At 42.2% G+C, this 15,639-nt stretch overlaps 1 protein-coding gene across 1 annotated transcript in view; it reads right to left on the bottom strand.

Moving 5' to 3' along the window:
- GRIN3A (glutamate ionotropic receptor NMDA type subunit 3A) overlaps positions 1 to 15,639 on the bottom strand; it is a gene marked incomplete at its 5' end in the record, with an annotated part of 74,179 nt that overhangs the window by 32,453 nt on the left and 26,087 nt on the right. Inside the window, 2 exons of the mRNA XM_080637398.1 lie at positions 480 to 1,527; positions 11,357 to 11,961. Coding sequence (XP_080493524.1) covers positions 480 to 1,527; positions 11,357 to 11,961 — 1,653 coding nt within the window. The remainder of the gene's footprint in view (positions 1 to 479; positions 1,528 to 11,356; positions 11,962 to 15,639) is intronic.

Below are 15,639 nucleotides of genomic sequence, written 5' to 3'. Positions count from 1 at the left end.
TTTTGCCAGTAACGCCTTTGTAATAACCATTATGGCCTGTGAAATTACTGCAAAATCCTACCTAGAACATCAGTGGTTTTCTCGCCATCCAGTGTGATTATTTTGAGTAGATCTCAGGATGACTCAAATCATCCAACTGATGAAAACAACAACAGCCAAAGGGACTCAGAACTTAAATCAAACTCTTAATCTGCATGTAGAGGCCACTTCTCTTTTCTGCTTTGGGCAACACCAAAATCTTTCAACTTCCCCTTCACCCTTAATCTTTGACACCCATCTCCTCCACTTCTATGAATGTTTAAAAATCCTCTCACTGAATTTTCCTACTGCAATGCTGTCAGCTAGTAACTAGTTGTAGTGCCACTGCTGTTGTACACACAGATTGCTTTCTGATTTTATTAGAAACTTTAAATTAGGCAGCAGTGAATTTTGACAGGGAAGTAGAAAAGTCTGAGTTAATAACAACAGACATGCTTTACCTTTGGGTCATGTATTCCAGACAGCTCTTCATAGATCTTCTCTCCTACCATGACAGCAGCCAGGTTGGCTGTGTATGTGGACAAACAAAACAGACAGAAAATAGCCCACAGATTCATTAAAAACCTTCCAGTCCAGCACTTCGGGGGTTTGATGGCAGCTGTTCTTCCAAACAGGATTGCATAGCAGACATTCAGAGCAGAGGAGAAAGAGAAGACTTTGTTCCTATTCCTTCCCTTCGGGGTCATCCCAAAAGGACTTTTCCACTCATATAAGGTGAGGAATATCGCTGTTATGTGCAGAGCAACAAATATCCCCAGCCACATAGTCCAGTGAAGTGGCCACATAAAGGCTCCAATAGGAGCTGCTGTGTCTTTGGTCCTCACCAAGATGCCCAAGCTGGTAGAAAAGAAAGGGCTGGTGAAATCAATCACTTGGCTGCGGGCAGTGTTAATGCTAAATGATGTCACTGCCATGTGAGCTGTGCCAGCAAGAAGGTCTCCCACCAGCCCTGTCCAGTGGCCATTCTTCCAGGCTCCATATTTTCCATCACCAACAATATACAAGTCAAAATCAAAATTCATATCCTCCGCTAGTTTCTCCAGCAGGTCAATGCAGTAGCCATAGCAGCACTTCTTCAACTCAATGGGAATGGTGTCATTCCCTCCTTGAAGTGTTTCAAACAGGTTATCCAGCACAGCTGAATCATTGGTCAAAGGATCCAGGCACAGCTGCCCTGCTGGGCAAAGACCTTCATCATCTACATCTCTTGTAAAGACAAATGGATGCTCAATGAGAGTTACCACTCTGAGATGCAGCCGGGTGGGGTGTTGCATGTGATTTTTATGCCTCTGGGCCTGTTCTGGCCATATCCCATAGTCCATTATTATCTTTCCTTCTTGCCAGCTTCCCAGACGAGTCCACATTGGGTTCCCAACAGGGTCATGCTGTAGATTCCAGATGAAGAAGTTGTTTTCTGAGCTGACAACGGAGGAGCCTTTCACCTTAATGTGGCCACTGAGACCGTCAAAAGTTGTGTTGGCTAAAAACCTGTTAGAGGGAGCCAGCAGATTAATAAGAAGCAGAAAACTGAAGCCATCATGCTAACTTAAGTCACCATGAATTTATGTTTAAGAGAATAGATTGCGCATGTTGTTGGAACACCAGGATCATTAATAGCTTTCCCATGGCATGATGAACAAACCACTTACTTTCTGACCGAAGTATTTGGATATGCTTTCCTACATTATCTAATGCAAATGAAAACTCTTCAGGAAAGATATTCTTTTTATTTACAAGCAAAAATCAGTGAAAAAACACCAATTTTTTCAGTTACCTTTGCCTCACAAATTAATGAAACATAGGTTAGTTCTAAGGAGCTGAACTCACTAGATCTGTAGTCAGTTTCCTAGATAAAAATACATATGAAAATGGAAGAGTGGAAATTATGTACAAAATGTCCTTCCAAGAAAAATCCTGTAATTTCAGTAAGATACAGCTTACATAAGAGAGGCTACTGAAGTGCTGTCAACAGCTTTCAAGCACTCTGAAGTGAACAAATCTGGATTTGAAAATGCAAATTTGGCATTGGTAAATCATTAGTAACATTGGTAAATGTTAGCCACTTCAGAATGAAGAAAGGGACTCAGTGAAAGATGGTTGCCCTAGGACAGTCAGGATTAATTCTTATAAAAAAAATCAAACAAAAAAACAAAAAAACTTTTTAAAAACACATGCAAAAGTAGGGTTCTTAAAAGTGTAGGTCTCATGAAGTGTCCCTGCTCGGCACTGCACATTTTGCACTAAGATTTTTGGGCTTTTACTTTTCCAGATATTCACAATAAAGTTCTGTATTTCCTCTGTATTGGGTGGCAGTGTTAGCTACTAGTTGGCTTCCCCTTAACTGTAATTCAGCTTCTGGTTAAGTCACTATCAAAGAGGCTAAAATGTGACATGAATAAAGGAGCAGGGAGCTGAGCTCGAAGGAGAAAATCCACTTTAGTGTAAACATCTGAACTGTATTCTGTTAATAAGAATGCTGCTATGCATTTTGCGAAGACTGTATAAGTCTTAGTATGGCAATTCCATAAAAAGCAGCTTAGTTGAATTGCTGCTAATATGGTGTAAATTAAGTCAGGCACACATGTTTCAGAAAGAGGCATTCAGAAGACAAACTATTTAGCTGTCACAGTAGAATGTAACACCTCACATTAGTTCTGGAAATTGGATGAAAGCAAGTATTGAAAGAAGTATAAAGACTACAGCTGTCATTCCAGCTTCAATAAGCAAGACAAACATTAAGTAGTGTTGTTTACTAATAGCTAAAGCAGATAAAAAATAACCTTAAATTGATTTGAAAAACATAAATCTGCAGCAAGCGTGTGTGCATGCATACTTCTGCCTTGTCTCTACCCTTTTGTTTTGATGACTTTTGATGGAGTTCCAGTGGTTAAAACTCCGGACCGTGTATGTTTCAAAATCGTATAAGCTTCTGTCCTCAACAAAGGGTAAATTTACAAAACTAAATAATGTAGTTTTGAGTGTGGTTGTGTGTGTGACAGCCTTCTCTGACATGGCTTCAAATTTTTTCTGAGGCAGTCTGTTTTGAGTAGGCTGAGTTCAGGACAGACATACATATGGTTTAAAATCCTTTGCCACTTAGTCTAGCGTTAGCTAAATGATACCATAACTTGATTCATCAGTGGTGTCTGCTACTGTTTGACTAATCCCTTCCTCCTACCCTGTGTTTCATTTTTGATGGTCTACTTGCATGTCTGTGCCTGTAAACACTATCCAGGCAAAGTTTATAGAAGAAGGCAATCTTAAGCACTAAAGAAAGCTTTTTGAGCTCATAAACTGACATGGTTTTCGTATCTTCTCCTCAGTCTTTGTGAAAAATTCTGCAGCTTCTTTCTTAGAAGCCTTGCTAGGCTTACATGCTGAACTATGACAGTAACAGTAAAACCACTGTAGATGGGTCTGCATGTAAAATTCTGAAAGAATTGTGTGGAAAAAACAAAGAAGTGTGGAAAATAGCATTAACAATTCACAAAATGCCAAAATTGAGAGAGACAAATCCTCAGATGGAATAAGCTAGCAATGTTCTGATGGATTTGTCCCCATGTCACTGCCACAGCACAACTTGGATATGAGAATGCTGCAGATCGGGTGCTTTGGGAGTAGATGAAGCTATGGAATAATACATTATATTTATTTTCCCCAAGTAGAATGAACCAGTGAAATTTATGCACTGTGTTCTCTGACTTTCACTGTAGAAATGTGTGCTGATAAGAACCAAGCCCTCTGTACCTGTCCTGTGGTTGAATTGTGTTAGAAGTGTTAAAGGTACTACAAAGAGATGGCTGCTGGAGTACGGTAGTACTGCTGAAGCTGTAATAAGCAGTTTTTATAACAAAGCAGATGAAAATCAAATAAATATTTTAGATTTATTTATTTGATATATTTATCAGAGATTTAATAGCCCTTAAATGTGTGACTTGGCCATCTCATGGAGTTAGTTGCTTACTTTTGCAGCTGATTTGCATGTTCTATAGTTTTGGTAGTTTCAGGACATGAATCAAAATAAACGAGGGGAACCATGTGGGAGATACATTTTAAGAACACTTTGTTTTATATACGGTTGGCTATGGCTGTAATAATTTGCATATGCTTTATGCAGTGCTATTGAAACTCGTGCCAGGGACTTCATATAAAAACTCTCTTACTCAGTAGTTTTAGGAAACAGGTATGACTATCTGACTACATTATTTAAGCCAGCAATCTCCAGTGTAAATCTTTGGGAACTGCAAGTGCTGAGTACTGCATAGACACTTTGCCAATACCTGAGCAGGATCTTTTCTACAGGGCTACTGACAGATTTGTATGGAAATATGATGTGTATAAATTTCAGAATATGAAGGGCTAGATGTTCAAGTCTGACAGCTGAATGAACTTTCTTCATGCTATGTCAATATGTGTGAGCTGATGATCACACCGATAGGCTGTGATAGCTGTATCAAAGCTTTACCAGCATCACTTTAGTTTGACCAATGAATCCAAAGTCTGTCATTTGCTCATTTCAGCTTTATTTGATTTTCATGTGCTTTGTTATAAGAACTGCTTATTACAGCTTTAGCAGTACTACCATACTCCAGCATCGATCTCTTTGTAGCACCTTTAAGAATGATTTAAGGAAATTATTTCTTTTTCTTTCAAGCTTGATGGCTTGGCCATTCCACATTTTTCTTGAAAAGTTTACTGGAGGGAAGAACTAGAATGGGCAAACAAATAACAAGCTGCTGAAATTACTCAAGAAGCTGTAAAATTAGCTAAAGCTGTAAGACTAATTAAAGCTATAAGACAAGATGAGGCTCTGAAATTTTAATGCCTTGTTCCATCAACAAGGATGTTCCTTTCCTCCCATGAGCAGGCAGGAGTAGATCAGGGAATGGATCTCACTGTAAGAGAAATGATGAATAGAGACTTACAACAGCGTAATCTTCAGGGGTTTGCACATCTATATCCATATCTATATAGATAAAATTGTACTTTGCCATGGAGCAGATCTTGGTCTTGTTCATAATCATTATTCTGCTCCTGGGTGGCATTTAAATGTATGCACAGACAATGTATGAGTGCAGTGTTGGAAATGAAAGCTCAGGTGTCAGCTGTGCCAGCTGAACTACACCCTGCAGTAGGTGAAGGTCTGTGTCACTGTGTCTTCTCCATCCCTGCCCACTGCATCTCCAACGCTACGTATCAAGACAGATGGGTTCACCTGGGTAGAAAAACACCCACATTAGTAAACATTCAGTTAAACACCAGATAAAAGTTTCATCTTTGGAGGCGCACCACTTGCCTTAAAGCACTTGTGCAATGGACAAGGTTGGTCACAGTTAACTCATTCACTGGTGCTTCACAGCTGAGAAATTACTGGTACCACTCACAGTTAATAGTTATCCTGCTAACATCAGCACAGGCCATCAGGTATCTGTCTCACTCATGCACTATAAAAACAGCTGCAGTGATTTAGGACAGAGGTTTATCTAACTTGTTATTTTGTCTTTAATAGGGTCCACAAGCAGGTGTGAAGGGAAAGAAAGGCTAGGCATACGATCCTTTTTTCCTTTCCACAATACCTTTACTGAGATGATGGGACAGGAAACTTCATAGATGTGAAACTGCATATTGTATCCCAAAATACAACTAAAGTTACAGCAGTCATTTTTCATGACTGAGCTAATAGTTTTCTGTAGAAAGCAATGCTGAAGAAATATTTTGCAGGAATTGCAATTGCTGAGGTGAGTAGCTCGAGAGAGAGGACGCCTTCAACACCTGAGCAGGGGGAAGCTCAGCCTCCAGGAGCCTCAACTCAAAGTGGCAACAGCCACTGAGGGAGCCTCAGGTCCTCGGCAGGACTTGCCCTGGAGCCGGCAGCTCAGCTGACGCGAGCAGGGACTCACAGGGGGCGGAGCCAGGAGGAGCGGCACCAGCCCGGACTGGTTAAAAACCTGCCCCTGGGAGCGCGAGCGACCAGGGTAGGTCGAGGCAGTTTGTGCGGGCAGGTGAGCACTCGCCCTATGACCAGGGCTTGGTCTGGGAGCTCTGCTCTGGCTGCCCCCGCGGTGGCCAGCGTAGGCACTCAGACAGAGCCGATGAGAGGGGAGGCTGCACTGCAGAGCTCGAAGCGCAGAGAGTGCCTGCACTGGTCTCATGAAGGGAGGGTGCCCAATGGGCAGGGCTGCACTCAGTGCTCCCTGGTGGAGGTCCTCTTGCAGCAGGTGGCTGAGCTGCGGGATGCTGTTAATAGGCTGCAAGATGTCAGGGAAGCTGGGAGGAAGCAGGACTGCTTGCTCCAGGCCCAAACTGTGCAGGGGCCTCAGGCGTCCACTGTAGCTCATGGAAGGAAGAAGGAGGCCGTTAACCCAGGAAGCCTGGGAATAGTAACAAAAAAAAAACCCAACAAAAAAAGTAGGCAGAGGACAATTAAAATCAAGGGGCTTCCTCCTAAATCTGTTGTCCCCACCCAGAACTGCTTTGCTGTCCTGCACGGGCTAACGAGGAAACACACTCGCACCAGAAACAACCGGCTGATGCTCTGGTAAAGAAGATCTATACTGGTGGTGCCAGGAAAAAGTGGTGGATCGTAGTAGTAGGGGACTCAGAAAGGCACAGAGGCAACCATCTGTTGGCCTGACCCAGTCTCAAGGGAGGTGTGTTGCCTACCAGGGGCATGGATCAGGGATGTTGCAGAGAGGCCACCTCATCTAGTAAGTCCCACGGACTAGTGATCCGTGTGGGTGCTAGTGATATAGATAGCCCAGAGAACACAAAGAAGGACTACAGAGCCCTGGGAGAGGTGGTTAGGGGCTCTGGAGCTCAGACTGTCTTTTCATCAATCCTCCAGGATAAAGGGGAGAACCTTAGAAAGGCTAGGCAGATTTGGCAGGTTAATAAATGGTTAGAACAGTGGTGCCATAGTCAGGGGTTTGGGTATCTCGAACATGGGACTCAATTTGGGAGGCCAGGTCTATTGGAGGCTGATGGAGCTGGTCTGACAAAGAAGGGGAAGAGCGGTTTTGGTAGGAGGCTTGCCAGGCTGGTCAAGGATGCTTTAAACTAGATGTGTTGGGGGAGGGGGGCATCAATCCATCCCAACACACCCAGTCAGTTGCCAGCACCTACAATAAATGCTCGGAGCAATGTAGAGGTATTCCAGCTGCTCCAGCCAATGAGCCGGCTTCATTTGGAGCTCGGCTCAGATGCCTCTATACAAACACCCGTAAAATGGGGAACAAACAAGAGGAATTAGAGATGCGCGCATGTCTACGGGAGTATGATATAATAGACATCACAGAAACATGGTGGGATGGCTCCTGACTGGAGTGTTGGAATGGAAGGTTACAGGCTCTTTAGAAAAGACAGGCCCAGCAGATGGGGAGGGGGAGTTGCTATTTATGTTAGGGATAGGCTGGAGAGTATGGAACTCTGTCTGGGGACGGGTGAGCAGTCGACAGAGAGTTTGTGGGGCAGGGTTAAAGGGAGAACAGCGATGGGAGACATTATTGTGGGGATCTGTTATAGACCACCTGATCAAGAGGAATCTGTGGATGAAGCGCTCTATAGACAGATAGGAACAGCCTCATGCTTGCAGGCCCTTGTTCTCATGAGGGACTTCAACCACCCTGATGTCTGTTGGAGGGATGATACAGCCCAGCACAAGCAATTCAGGAGGTTCCTTGATTGTGTGGAAGACAACTTCCTTCTGCAAGTAACAGGGGAGCTGATAAGGAGAGGTGCCATGCTTGACCTTGTGCTCACCAATAGGGAAGGGCTGGTTGCAAATGTGATGCTCCAAGGCAGCCTTGGTTGTAGCGATCATGAGATGGTCGAGTTTGAGATCCTCAGGACAGTGAGAAGAGCGTGCAGCAAGCTCACTGCCTTGGACTTCAAGTGAGCAGACTTTGGCCTCTTCAGGAACCTGCTTAGTAAGGTTCCATGGGATATAGCCCTAGAGGGCAGGGGGGCTCAAGGCTGTTGGTTGATATTCAAGGATCACCTGCTACAAGCTCAGGAGTGTTGCATCCCATCTAGAAGGAAGTGCAGCAGGAAGGCCAGGAGACCTCCTTGGATGGATAAGGAGCTGCTGAGGAAAATTCAAAGGAAAAAAGAGGCTTATAGAAGGTGGAAGCAAGGACAGGCGGCCTGGGAAGAACACAGGGATGCTGTCCAGGAAGCTAGGGACCAGGTTAGGAAAGCTAAGGCCCAGTTAGAATTTAACTTGGCTAGGGATGTTAAAGATAACAGGAAGGGATTCTATAGGTACGTTGAGAATAAAAGACAGAGTAGGGACAGTGTAGGCCCCCTCCGGAAGCTATCAGGAGAACTGGCTACCCTGGATTTGGAGAAGGCTGAGGTTCTGAATGACTTCTTTGCCTCAGTCTTCACTGGCAAATACTCCGACCACACCACTCAAGTCTTAGAAGGTTGACGCAGGGACTGTGAGAATGAAGACCTTGGGCCCACTGTAGGAGAGGATCTGGTATGTGACCATCTTAAGAACCTGAATGTGCACAAATTCATGGGACATGATGAAATCCATTCGCGGGTCCTGAAGGAGCTGGCAAATGAAGCTGCTAAGCCACTGGCCATCATATTTGAAAAATCATGGCAGTCAGGTGAAGTTCCCAATGACTGGAAAAAGGGAAATATAACCCCCATTTTCAAGAAGGGGAAAATGGATGACGCGGGGCATTACAGACCAGTCAGTCTCACCTCCGTGCCTGGCAAACTCTCGGAGCAGATTCTCCTGGAAGGCATGCTAAGGCACATGAAAACCAACAAGGTGCTTGGTGACAGCCAGCATGGCTTCACTAAGGGGAAATCCTGCCTGACCAATTTGGTGGCCTTCTATGATGGGGCTATGGAACTGATGGACAGGGGTAGAGTAGTTGACGTCATCTACCTGGACTTGTGCAAAGTGTTCAACACTGTCCCACATGACATCCTTGTCTCTAAATCGGAGAGATATCAATTTGATAGGTGGACCACTCAGTGGATAAAGAACTGGCTGGATGGCCACATGCAAAGAGTTGTGGTCAATGGCTCAGTGTCTGGCTGGAGACCGGTAACGAGTGGTGTCCCACAGGGATCGGTGTTGGGACAGGTCTTGTTCAACATCTTTGTCAGTGACATGGACAGTGGGATTGAGTGTGCCCTCAGCAAGTTTGCCGATGACACCAAGCTGTGTGGTTCAGTTGATACACTTGACGGAAGGGATGCCATCCAGAGGGACCTTGATACGCTTGTGAGGTGGGCTGATGCCAACCTGATGAAGTTTAACCATGCCAAGTGCAAGGTCCTACACCTGGGTCGGAGCAATCCCAGGCACAGCTACAGGTTGGGCAGAGAAGAGATTCAGAGCAGCCCTGCAGAGAAGGACTTGGGGGTGTTGGTCAACGAGAAAATGAACATGAGCCGGCAGTGTGCGCCTGCAGCCCAGAAAGCCAACTGTGTTCTGGGCTGCATCAAGAGGAGTGTGACCAGCAGGTCGAAGGGGGTGATCCTGTCTCTCTACTCTGCTCTCGTGAGACATCACTTGGAGTATTGTGTGCAGTTCTGGTGTCCTAAATGTAAAAAGGACATGGAACTGTTGGAACAAGTCCAGAGGAGGGCCATGAGGATGATCAGGGGACTGGAGCACCTCTCGTATGAAGACAGGCTGAGAAAGTTGGGGCTGTTCAGCCTGGAGAAGACAAGGCTGCGTGGAGACCTCATAGCAGCCTTCCAGTATCTGAAGGGGGGCTATAGGGATGCTGGGGATGGACTATTCATTAGGGACCATAGTGATAGCAGAAGGGGTAATGGGTTAAAACTGAAACGGGGGAAGTTTAGATTGGATATAAGGAAGAAATTTTTTACTGTTAGGGTGATGAGGCACTGGAATTGGTTGCCCAAGGAAGCTGTGAATGCTCCATCTCTGGCGGTGTTCAAGGCCAGATTGGACAGAGCCTTGAGTGACCTGCTTTAGTGTGAGGCATCCCTGCCCATGGCAGGAGGGGGGGTTGGAACTAGCTGATCTTAAGGTCCTTTCCAACCCTAACTATTCTATGATTCTATGATTCTATAATACCTTCAAGAGCTTTAATTTTGATTTTCTTTATCTTTGTCCTTTAATCCTCAAAAATTCTGTTCATAAAACTACTGCCCTCAGAATTGTTGTAATTAGAAGCCTCTTGCTGAGTTTTACTTTTCAGGAACTTAGGTGTGATCTAGTTAAAATACCCAGAATAATGAGACAAAATTAATATCACAAGTTAGTGGGGATATTGCAAGCCAGTGCAGCATTTATTGCCAAGTCTTGTTTCACTCTCTGGAAACTCTTTGAGAGTTTTTGACCCCTAAGTTATGGATGAATGCTGACTAAGGAATTGCTAGGGGCTCAGAAGTTTGCGTTGTGAGCAGTGCTGTTACCACATTATTGTGAAGACACATCTCAGATATAATTTAAAAAATGTTGCAGACACAGAAAAATCTTCAAAAACTTTTGTTCTAACTCTGTCCAGCAAAACCTGTAGACTGAAAGCCAGGTGCAATGAAGAGAAAACATACAACAGTCACTGGATGTAAACTAGCTGATGAATTCACACACTTGGCAAAGACCTTTTTATTTGTTTTAAAAAGAACCATGCAATTTTCCCTCTCATATGTTAAACCACAGAATATTTCTAGATGTGAATCCCCAAGCAGTTTTGGGACTGACTTCAGTATAATAACATGCAGTGGTCTATGAGAATAGTTGTAGCAGAAGCTGGAAGAGGAGCCTCTCACTCCAAGCAACAGAGAGAGCCCTTTCCAGTTTTGAGCGCTTTCAGAAGGAACAGTGACACCTTAGGTGATCAAAGTGCATCTTTTGTGTTTCTTTTCCATGGAAGGATACTAGCATGGGCTACACATCTGCTTTCATACTCTCTGGTTGCTTTGGTAGCACAAATATTCTTACTGTGTTTTGTATTCTCTCAGGTATCTCTAAACCTCAGAGAATTTGACACCAGCCATGACTTTTTCCTTTTATTTGCATAAACATAAATACAAGATACTTTCAGGTTCTATAACCCAGCCTGTGTTTATGATATGATCTCTACTTCTGTGGAACAGTGTCTTCTTCTATGACTGGCTTAATTCCCTTCTGTGGCCAAGTTTGTTTTATTATTTGCCCAGATGTAATGAAGCAGGAAGAAATATTGAAATAAATGCGTGTGAGGCAGGGCTAACAGTGTAATAGCTAAGCCACTGAAAATGGTAGGGAGGAGCAGAAAAACTGTTTTTCTTTTATACCATAAATATTAGCTACAAGTAAAGAAAAAAAGGAAAAACTTACTTTGACAAATACTGCCCTGAAGTGATATTCCTTTCATCTGTGTCCATGCAGTTCATTGTACTTGGAATAAGAGCCAGTTCAGGTTGAATCATGGTGGCTGCTGCTACAGCTCTTGCTACCAGCTCCATTGCATCCTGTACGTAATGCTCAAAGACTGACTGTGTTGTCTTGCCGTGAGCGATGAGACCGAGTGGCAAACCTTCTGTCCTGAGTTCTTCCACATTCTGTGAATCCCCAATAATCCAGTGAAGTTCTGGAGGCATCACACCAAACTGGGTAGTTATTTCAAAAATCCTCCGTGTTTTTTCCATGTCACATCCAAACATCACCATGGTAGACGCTGTGTCTTTGATGCTCTCCAGGTAAAACTGTAAGTAGTTTAGCAGATCGCTGGCTGAAGTGAGGTTTGCTGTGATGTTTATAATGGATCCCAGGTGGAACTTGGAGCTCTGTTGTGTGAGGAAGAGAAAATCTGTGATGTTCCACTCTTCCTGGCATAGCATCAGGCTGAAATTATACCAGTTGTTCATTGCAAGGATTGAGAAAGTGACATCAGCATCAGAACTTGGTGAGTTTTCTAAACTCATCTGCAGGTGAAGGGGATTCTGTAATTAAAAATATGGAAGACAACTGATCAGAAATAAGCTGGACCCAAAGTCACTGAGTTTACTTAATTTTTATTCACTCACTTATTTCAAAGTAATTAACTGTCAATCAAGACAACTGTGTGAGAGACAGGGAAACTTATACCCACCCTGCTTAAATAGACTGTGATTCATGGGTTTCCTTGTCTACAGTCTGAGTCAACTGCAGTAGTCACTCATGAGTCTGTTTTCCAAGAATCTGTATTTCTTTCAAACCATCAGTATCTTTGGATTTCTTGGCATTCTCAAGCAAAGATTTCCCTGCTGTCCTAACAGGGGTACGAAGAGGTATGCCCTTACGGTTCCGGTTCAACACTGGTGTTAATGTTCAAATTTAACAGATGCTGACAATTCTTTGGTAAACAGTAAGAAAAATTAAAAAGAGCCCTCAGTTCTTGTTGTTGTTTATTTTTTGTTTTTGTTTTTTTTTTTTGGTTTTGTTTCTTTTTTTGTTTAGTTGTTTTTTTGTTTTGTTTTGGGTTTTAGTTTTTGGGTTTTTTTTTGTTTATTGGGGGCTTTTCTTACACAGACATAATTAGGTTTAACACATGAGTAACCTAATTAAACAGATGACAATCTACTATCAATGCACACCATGTACTGCCAATAAAACACAAAAAGATTGATTCTTTGGTAAAGGACAAGTTACTGAACGCACAAGAGGCTAAGATATGCAGGCTGTGATTTCTGAGTTGGCAAATACTCGATAAATAAACATTCCCTAGCATTTCCATGTCATCAATGATATAACAAAACTTAACCCATTATGTTTCCTAACACCACTGTCCTTGGCTTTCCTCTTCCAGAAAAGGAAGAAAGATGCAAGTATAATTTATCTATTCTCTTAAGCTAAATATGTCTTCCTTTCTTCTTATTATTTATCATTATCCCTTACTCTTATTCCTCCCTCTTTTCTGGTCCCAAATATAAAGTAAAATTTTAAGTCTACAGATTTACCAATGAAGCAAAAAATTAAAGAATCTAAGCAATTTCTGGCATTTTGATACAAATAATTCTCTGCTCTGCCAAAATGTTTCTAACATGCCTTCAACTAGCACCTTATATACTGTTCCAGCTCTTAGTTTCAGCTGAGAACTTGACAGTCTTCAGTGCAGCTTTGCTGAAAGTTATTTTACTTTATATTGGCATTTGATTTCAGCCATGAGACTATTCAAAAATTGTGAGTTATGAGTCCTGTTAGCACATCATTTGGTTTCTGAGATCTTTGTTGTGACTTTCTATCAACATTTGTCTGTATTCATGCTCCCTCATATTATATCTTATCCTACACAGATACCTGGTTTTTATCTATCAATTACATTACTAAACAATTAAGGTTCTTCATTTTTTTGCATTTTTAGTAGTTAACATATTTTATATACGAGTGATCAAACATTTACTGTGATTAAAGTTGGTATAAAATGCTGTCGTTTTGATTTTAGTAGTATTGTACCGTTCATTACAGGCTCCACTTTGTATGAGTCTTAGAAATGTCATTCTGAATTTGGAATAATATGGTAATCGCTCCATTTATACTAGTTTAACTAAAATAAAACCCTGGGGTCTCCAATATATGTATGGATAAGTGGAATTAGAAAAAAAAGCCTTGAAGAGCTAAACACCACTTGTAAGCAGCAAGTTTTCGTTGTGTTGATTTGTACTTACATGAACTCATCATCTGTTTTCCAGAGCAGATAATTTAAATTCAGAGTCTGATAAAGAGAATACTGTAACTGAAGATGCTCTCAGGTCTATTTATTATTTTGGGTGTGGTACCTGTGGCCTTTTTTAACACAGATACATGAATAAACTAATTAGATCTGTCTACAATCAATGCACATCGTGTACTGCCTATAGGACACAAAAGGATTGACTCTTTGATAAAGGAGAATTTACTGAACGCACAAGAAGCTACCCTGTGAAGTCTCTCTGAGTTCTATGCTGAAAAACATTGCCTAGTAATTAAAATGTATTATTAGTTAAAAAAAAAAAAAAAATAAAGCAACATGCATAGTATCTTGGTTCGGGAAGCTGATTTGAATAAATTACTCTACAAACTGAATCACAAGAGGTTTTTTCTGAGGTTATACGATGAGTAGGTAAATCAACTCTAGTTTCTCTCACTGCAAATAAAAATGGGAGCAGAAAGGATTTTCTTAGTGTCCTCTCTGTCCAAGATCAAGTAAAAGTATGAACACTTTCCACACAATGGTCTGCCTCCAGTCAGCAAAGCTTTGCATGCCTATTGGCTTAGTTAATTTGAAAGTTAGAAAAGAAATTAATTATTTAGCATGCATAGAATATTTTACATATATAAATGACAGAACGCAACCTGACCATATCTGTATGAGGCAGAACAATGGTCTTCATGATATTCAGAAGCATAACATCCCAAACATATTTCTATAGCTATTGCAGTATATGCACAGGTATAAAAAAAATCTATGGGATACAGAAAAACAACCATGTACTGATGAGTGATAGCACTTAGCAGTAACAGCTGTACTGTTGAATAAAACAGCCCCTGGAAACAAACTTAGGCATCTGTCTGCTTTTGGCACATGCCAATCAGCTTGCACACACTGTGTGCTAGCAGTTTGAGTCCTACCAAATTTAAGGGCTCACTCCCAGTAGACAGTATGAATAAGACTGCATGAAAACTGGCTTTCTATTTTACCTCCCAGGTTTAGATCTTTGAAATCCTCTATGTCTTCATGCTAAACCCAGTGCATATGCACAGTTTATATATGCAAGACTGCTTGTCTACTGCACAATTCTCCCTGTACTAAAACACTCTGAACTGATAAAGATACACAAAAGGTAAATATTACATCTTAGGGTCCCTGGGCATTACACTGGCCCCAGAGCAAACACAGCACCAAGAACACAGACCAGAGAAAGTGAAACTCAGCCTCAGGGCCAGAAAACTGGACATAACTTTACTCATCAGTAGAAGTCAGATGCAGGGCTGGACTCTCCTAGAGCACTGCAGCTACAGGCTAGTCCTCAAGAACATTAGCTCCTGTCTTATGCGCAACATACCTGAAAGCATCAATGTGGTCCAGAAGACTTTTCTTATGTTGAGATACTGCCGAGATACTAAATAGAGATGGATTTGGAATAACCTGGCTTAGACTGAGCCTGCCTTAGAAGTGCTTCTTGGTGTGAAATCCTCTATGCTTCAGCCCTCACTTTCAAAAGCCCACAGGAGCATCTACGTGAGCACTTATCACCGTTGTGATTTATTAGCTGCCTAATTCCCTGTTAATGTGCTTGAAAGGTAAACATTCAGCCCTCAAAAACTATCAGTCTCTCTTCTTTATTAAGCGTATTTGGACTCCAAACCTGTCTCCAGAATTTTTCTGATACAATAATATCCATAAAATTCAGCCACTAGGCATTTGTCTTCTGCATAACTTTCAGCTAATTCTCAGCCCACCATACAAGCACCCTCTGTAGACGCTGGGGAGGAACAGCAATTAATGTTTGTTTTGTACTGAAGCTCAGGGAAGGGGGTGATTGATGGGCCATGTCAGTTTACATCTCAACTGAGAAGTCTCTCTGGCCTCATTCTGAGAGTGGCTGTTTGACTTCACTGCTTTTATATGCAAAAAAGATACTTTGAGGAAAGGATGCGTA

Source organism: Psittacula echo, assembly GCF_963264785.1.
Source record: "Psittacula echo genome assembly, chromosome: Z".
NCBI classification, from domain to species: Eukaryota; Metazoa; Chordata; class Aves; order Psittaciformes; family Psittacidae; genus Psittacula; species Psittacula echo.
This window is presented reverse-complemented; position numbering and strand designations above follow the sequence as displayed.